General features: G+C 53.6%; 1 protein-coding gene across 1 annotated transcript; it reads left to right on the forward strand.

Moving 5' to 3' along the window:
• Positions 1 to 7,094, forward strand: LOC125441171 (zinc finger protein OZF-like). Its single transcript, XM_048511549.1, has 3 exons — positions 1 to 60; positions 4,347 to 4,473; positions 5,389 to 7,094. The coding sequence occupies exons 1-3, from the start codon at positions 49 to 51 to the stop codon at positions 6,726 to 6,728; spliced, it is 1,479 nt and encodes a 492-aa protein (XP_048367506.1). The 5' UTR covers positions 1 to 48; the 3' UTR covers positions 6,729 to 7,094.

Here is a 7,094-nt window from a genome sequence, read left to right on the forward strand (position 1 = left end):
CCGAGCGGATCCGGGTCAGCGGCCGATCGCCGCCGCCTCCTGCCGGCCATGCGGGTCCCGGTGAGCCGCGAGGGGGGAGCGGGCCGGGTGGGGCGGGGGGCAGGGAGGGAAGGGGGCTCTGCAGCCAGCCAGCCCGCCCCCCGCCCGCCAACCAGCGTCTCCGGCCCTCTTTGCACGGCCTCCCTCCCGGATATTCTCACAACAACCCTGGAGGTGGGCTAGGCTAGGCGGAGGGAGAGAAAAGCCACCCGCGCCCCCTGGAAAAGCTCCGGGGTGGAGAGGGGTGGCCTTGGCGCCGCCGCAGCTCTTCGGGGCCACTACGGAGGGGGGGGGGAGTCTTGGGGGGGCGGGGGCTCCTGGCACTTGTTGCTCCCTGAAGCCCGGAGGGATGCTGGATGCTGTCCGGAGCCTCCTTTGGAAGTGGTGCAGGAGGCCTGGCCTGGGGGGCGGGGGGGGGCGGGGGGGCGCGGGGAGGCAATGCTTGGCTGGCAGGGCAGCATCTACTGGGCAGTCAGAAAGCACCGGGCAGCAGACCAGGGAGCCCGGAGAGCTGCTGCCGCCGCCAGCGGCAACACAGACATTGAGGAGCCAGCGCCCTGGCTCAGCAGAAAGCGGCTTCGTGTGTTGTGGGGGTGCTGCTATTTTGGAGGGACCGAGACTCAGTGGTCCAGCACTGGCAGACCAAAGGGCCCCCGGCTCGATCCCTGGCATCTGCAGTTAGAACGACCCGCAAGGAGGGCATGAGGGAGACCCCGACCCACCCAAGAGTCTGAGCAGACAGTTCTGACCGAGGCGGGCCGAGTCTGGAGTCTGGCTTGTTTTTCTAAAAAACAGGCCTCCTGCGGTCCATCTTCTCCCAAATCTGGGAGTCTTGGTAGACCACAAACTGAACACGAGTCAGCAGCGTGATATGGGTGAAGCATAGTTTAACATTAGGAATATATTATCGCCCCCCTGACCAAAGCGCACAAGAGGATTCTGAGATGGAAAAAGAAATTAGAGAGGCCAACAAAAGCAAAAATGTCGTGGTAATGGGCGATTTTAACTATCCCCACATAAACTGGAAAAATGCATGTTCAGGTCATAGTAAGGAGAGAACATTCCTGGATATGCTAAATGACTGTGGCTTAGAGCAGATGGTTGTAGAACCAACCAGGGGAGAGGTGATCCTAGATCTAATTCTATGTGGGACCCAGGACCTGGTGCGGGAAGTCAGTGTTGTTGAGCCGATAGGGAACAGCGACCACAATGCTGTCAGATTCAGTATCTCTGCATGCGAACAAGCGACAACTACTAATGTAGTTACATTCGCCTTCAGAAAGGGAAATTTCTCAAAGATGAGGGGGATAGTGCGCAGGAAGCTGAAAGGGAAAATCAAGAGAGTCAAAAATGTCCAAGATGCTTGGAGGTTATTTAAAAACACAGTCTTAAAAGCTCAACTGGAATGTGTTCCACAGGTTAGGAAAGGCAGCGCCCAGTCCAAAAGAAAGCCACCATGGTTAACAAGGGAGGTTGAGGACATTATTAGGAAAAAAAAGATGTCTTTTAGAAAATGGAAGTCCAACTTAACTGATGAAGAATACCAGAGAGAACACAAATGGTGGCAAAAGAGAAGCAAGTTAGCTGTAAGGGAGGCAAAAAAGGATTATGAGGAACGCATGGCTGTGAACATCAAAACCAGCAACAAACAGTTCTTCAAGTACATCAAAAGCAGGAAGCCAGCAAGAGAAGCGGTAGGCCCGTTAGATGATGAAGGAACAAAAGGTGTGCTAAAAGATGACAGGGAGATTGCAGAAAAGCTGAATGAATTCTTTGCATCTGTCTTCACCCAAGAGGAGGTGAGGAAAATTCCTGCACCTGAACCAAGCTTCTTAGGAGGTGAATCCGAGGAACTAGTGAAAATAGTGGTAGACAAGGAAGAAGTTCTGGCAGCCATTGATAAACTAAATGTTACCAAATCCCCTGGCCCAGATTGCATTCATCCAAGAGTTCTTAAAGAGCTCAAGCATGAAATTGCTGATGTTCTCACATTAATATGCAACTTATCCCTGAAATCAGGCTCCATCCCTGAAGACTGGAAGATGGCCAATGTCACACCAATCTTTAAGAAAGGGTCTAGGGGGGACCCAGGAAATTACAGGCCAGTCAGTTTGACATCTGTTCCTGGTAAATTAGTAGAATCTATCATTAAAGATAAAATTATAAAACATGTAGAAAAGCAAGACCTGCTGAGGAAGAGTCAGCATGGCTTTTGTAGAGGTAAGTCCTGTCTTACAAACTTACTAGAGTTCTTTGAGGGTGTAAACAGACATGTGGATAAGGGGGAACCAGTGGACATTGTCTACTTGGATTTCCAAAAGGCTTTTGACAAAGTTCCTCACCAGAGACTGTTGAGAAAACTCAGCAATGAAGGAATAAGAGGGGAAGTCCTCCTATGGATTAAAAACTGGTTGACGAACAGGAAACAAAGGGTGGGTATAAATGGGAAGTTCTCACAATGGAGAGATGTAGGGAGTCCCAAGGATCCGTTTTGGGACCAGTGCTCTTTAACTTATTCATAAATGACCTGGAAGTAGGGGTGGGGAGCGTGGTGGCCAAGTTTGCAGATGATACCAAATTATGTAGGGTGGTAAGAACCACAAAGGATTGCGAAGAGCTCCAAGCGGACCTTGATAAATTAGGTGAGTGGGCTCAGAAATGGCAAATGCAGTTCAATGTAGCTAAATGTAAAGTGATGCACATAGGGGCAAAAAATCCAAATTTCACATACACGCTACAGGGGTCAGTGCTATCAGTCACAGACCAGGAAAGGGATTTGGGCGTCTTAGTTGATAGTTCCATGGGAATGTCAACTCAATGCATGGCAGCTGTGAAAAAGGCAAACTCTATGCTGGGGAGAATTAGGAAAGGAGTTGATAATAAAACTGCAAAGATTGTCATGCCCTTATATATAAAGCAGTGGTGCGACCGCACTTGGAGTACTGTGTTCAGTTCTGGTCGCCACATCTCAAAAAGGATATCGAAGAGATAGAAAAAAGTGCAGAGAAGGGCAACGAGGATGATTGAAGGATTGGAGCACCTTCCTTATGAGGAGAGGCTGCAGCGTTTGGGACTCTTTAGTTTGGAGAGGAGGCGTCTGAGGGGGGGGATATGATTGAAGTCTATAAAATTATGCATGGGGTAGAAAATGTTGACAGAGAGAAATTTTTCTCTCTTTCTCACAATACTAGAACCAGGGGGCATTCATTGAAAATGCTGGGGGGAAGAATTAGGACTAATAAAAGGAAACACTTCTTCACGCAACGTGTGATTGGTGTTTGGAATATGCTGCCACAGGAGGTGGTGATGGCCACTAACCTGGATAGCTTTAAAAAGGGCTTGGACAGATTTATGGAGGAGAAGTCAATCTATGGCTACCAATCTTGATCCTCCTTGATCTCAGATTGCAAATGCCTTAGCAGACCAGGTGCTCAGGAGCAGCAGCAGCAGCAGAAGGCCATTGCTTTCACATCCTGCATGTGAGCTCCCAAAGGCACCTGGTGGGCCACTGCGAGTAGCAGAGTGCTGGACTAGATGGACTCTGGTCTGATCCAGCAGGCTAGTTCTTATGTTCTTATGTTCTTATGGCAGCCAAGAAAGCCAATGCGATTCTGGGATGCATCAATAAAAGTATAGTGTCTAGGTCAAGGGAAGTAATTGTACTGCTCTTTTCTGCATTGGTCAGGCCTCACCTAGAGTACTGTGTTCAGTTCTGGGCACTGCAATTTAAGAAGGATATTGACAAGCTGGAACCGGTCCAGAGGAGGGCAACCAAAATGGTAAAAGGTCTGGAGTCCATGCCCTGCGAGGAAAGAGTTAGGGAGCTGGGGATGTTTAGTCTGGAGAAGCGAAGTTTAAGGGGGGGACAAGATAGTGATGTTTAAATATTTGAAGGGATGCCGTGTCGGTGAGGGAGCAAGCTTGTTTTCTGCTGCCTCGGAGACTAGGTCACGGAGTAATGGATTCAAAGTGAAGGAAAAGAGATTCCACCTAAACATGAGGAAGAACTTTCTGACCATCAGGACTGTTCGTCAGTGGAATCCACTGCCTCGGAGAGTGGCGGAGTCTCCTCCTTTGGAGAGGCTGGATGGCCACCTGCCAGGAGTGAGTTGATTGTGTGTCCCTGCATTTCAGGGGGTTGGACTAGATGGCCCTTCCAAGTCCACGATTCTAGGATTCTGTTATTGGGAATTGCTGGGAGCCCGGATGCTGGTGGGCGAAGTGCTGGATCTCCAGGCTACACTGGGGTGGGGGGTGGGGGTGGGCCCACCAGGCCCTGCTGAGCTGGCCTGCCTTTGCTGTTCCAGGCCCCAGTGACGCTGGATGACATCACGGTCTCCTTCTCCCCAGACGAGTGGGCAGAGCTGGAGGAATGGCAGCGAGCCCTTCACCGCGAAGTCACGTGGGAGAACTCCGAGCTGGTCGCCTCTCTGGGTAAAGGCTCCTGTTTTCTTGGGTATGGGGCCAGTGGCAGGAAGGCCCTGCCAGCTCTCTCCGGGGCCAGGCTGATCAGAACTGCTGCAGACCATCACCAGCCTCCCCTGACCCCTCCTTCAACTCTTCAGACACTGGGCTGTGTGGTTGGGCCGAGGCCCATCTCGGCCAGCCTCCTGCCTCCAGCAGTCATTGCCACCAGAGGCCCCTGCACCTTTGGGAAGGCGAACCGGTGGAGGGGAGTGCCATCACGTCACAGCCATCGTGTCCTCCAGGCGAGAGACGTGCCGAGGTGGGCTGCCATTACCTGCCTCTGCATAGCGATCCTGGACTTCTTGGTGGTCTCCCATCCAATCTCTGACCAAGGCCGACCTTGCTTAGCTCCTGAGATCTGATGGGATAGGGCTGCCCCGGCTGCCCAGGAAAGTAAACTAGAAAGTATTGATTTTCTCCCTCAGAAGGTTCAGGCTGTGCCTCATTCCGGGGAAACCAGCTCATTTGGAACTAGTAAACTCTAGACATTTTTGCACAATCACACACATTGCGTACGTCTTGCGACAAATTCACAAATTAAGACGATTTTTTAAAAGGTTCAGGAAAATCTGTGGGGCTGGTGGCTGTTTAGGGGAGCCTCCCCCTCACTCTGTGCTGTTGGAGTCAAGCAGGGGGGAAGGGGGAAGCAAGTGGGCTTGTCAGGGCTGGGGGCTGGACTCAAGGGACACCCCCCCCCCCGGCTTGATCCAGCAAGGAGGCTGTGGTGATGCTTTGTCGATTTCAGTGCTCTGACATTCCGGGAGTGGTTTGCCTGGTGGGCGATGTGGGGCACCCAAAGGAAGGCTGGGTTTTGAAAGAAGCAAGAGGCGGCTGTTTGCTTAGAGACCGTCATCAGCAGGTTCTCCTTTGTCTTCTGAGCAGGTTGTGATATTGGAGACATCAGAATCAAGGAGGAAGAGGAGGAGGAAGATCTGAAAGTGCTGTTGGTGGGAGCAGCAGAAGAGACCGCTCCGCAGGGCTGGAAGGCAGCTGACCAAGGTCAACCTGGACCATGGAGTGGGCACAATGGACGCTTGGGGGAGGATGGCAGCTGGGAGGAGCTGGTGCCCCGGGGAACCTTTGGGGAGGTGCCGGGGGCCCAGTGCCCATTCACCTGCCCAGAGTGCAGGAAGCGTTTCAAGAGCAAAGCAGCCCTGCAGACCCACAGGCGGATCCACACAGGGGAGCGGCCCTTTGCCTGTGCCGAGTGCGGGCGGTGCTTCACCCAGCGGCAGCACCTGGCCACTCACCTGCGGGTGCATGGGGGGGAGCACCCTTTTGTCTGCGCCACCTGCGGCTGCACCTTCCGCCTACAGAAGCTGCTCCTGACACACCAGAGGAAAGTCCACTCCAGTGAGCCGCCCTTGTCGTGTGCCGACTGCGGCAAGCTCTTTAACCACAGACACCACCTGATGACCCACCAGCGGGTGCACACTGGGGAGCGCCCCTTCCCCTGCCCTGACTGTGGGAAGAGCTTCACCCAGAAGCACCACCTGCAGACCCACCGGCGCAGCCATTCCGGGGACCGGCCCTTCCCTTGTGCAACGTGTGGCAAGACCTTCAAGGACCGCACGGGCGTCTTGATGCATCAGATTGTGCACACTGGAGCAAAGCCCTTTGCCTGCCAAAGCTGCAGCAAGATCTTCAGCCACAAGCACCATCTGGTGATCCACCAGCGCGTCCACACCGGCGAGAAGCCTTTCTCCTGCGAGGTGTGTGGGAAGCAGTTCACCCAGAAGCACCACCTCCTCAGCCACGAGCGCATCCACACAGGGGAGCGCCCTTATTGCTGCGAGGAATGTCCCCGCAGCTTCAAGGACCGCATAACCCTCAAGTTGCACGTGCGGCTCCACACGGGCGAGAAGCCGTTTTCTTGCGCTCGCTGCGGAGAGAGTTTCCGGCTGCGGAAGGCGCTGCTCTCACACCAGCGGGCCCACGACACCCCTGCGCAGCTCATCTGCACGGAATGCGGGGAGAGTTTCCCACGTATGCGGAGCCTGGCCAGCCACAGGCGGCGGAAACACCCGTCAGCACCAGCCTCCCAGAAGCCTCTCTGCATCCCTGAGTCCCAGGCCGAAGGGGGGAAGGACCAGGTGGAGGAGGAACAGGACCAGAGGCTGCCCCACCTGGGTCTGGGGAAAACATTCCAGGCAGACAAGGTTTGCCTGCACTCAAGCAGAGAGTCCCGGGGTCTGCCAGCTCTGGAGGCTCAAACACCATGAGTCAGATCGCCCTGAGATCTTCAGATGTGGAGGCAGAGGACATGGGGCTCTCGATTCTTGCTGGCCTTTGAAGGCCCATCACACACTTTTCTTCTGGACCTTTTGTGTCTCACTGGCTGGGTGTGCATGGCGAGGGGCCCGTGACTTCAAAGAGTCTTTGTTTTGGGGGCATGTTCAGCACGCCCTGTTTGCAGTGGGACGGGCATTACCCATCAGCTGGCATTCTGCTTGCATCTGGAGGGGTGATGTTTTGTGGGTTCTCTATCAGACATGCGTGCTTTAATTTTTAATATAGTCTTTAATTTTTATCGTAAACTAGCGGGGCCTGGCCACGCGTTGCTGTGGCTTATTGTGGTGAAATGGGAA

Source organism: Sphaerodactylus townsendi, linkage group LG11 (genome assembly GCF_021028975.2).
Source record: "Sphaerodactylus townsendi isolate TG3544 linkage group LG11, MPM_Stown_v2.3, whole genome shotgun sequence".
NCBI lineage: Eukaryota > Metazoa > Chordata > Lepidosauria > Squamata > Sphaerodactylidae > Sphaerodactylus > Sphaerodactylus townsendi.

Bases quoted from the DNA above. Each gene is read 5' to 3' on its own strand.
- LOC125441171 (XM_048511549.1), top strand. The intron at 4,474-5,388 runs GTAAAGGCTCCT...TCTTCTGAGCAG, and splicing joins CGAGCTGGTCGCCTCTCTGG to GTTGTGATATTGGAGACATC.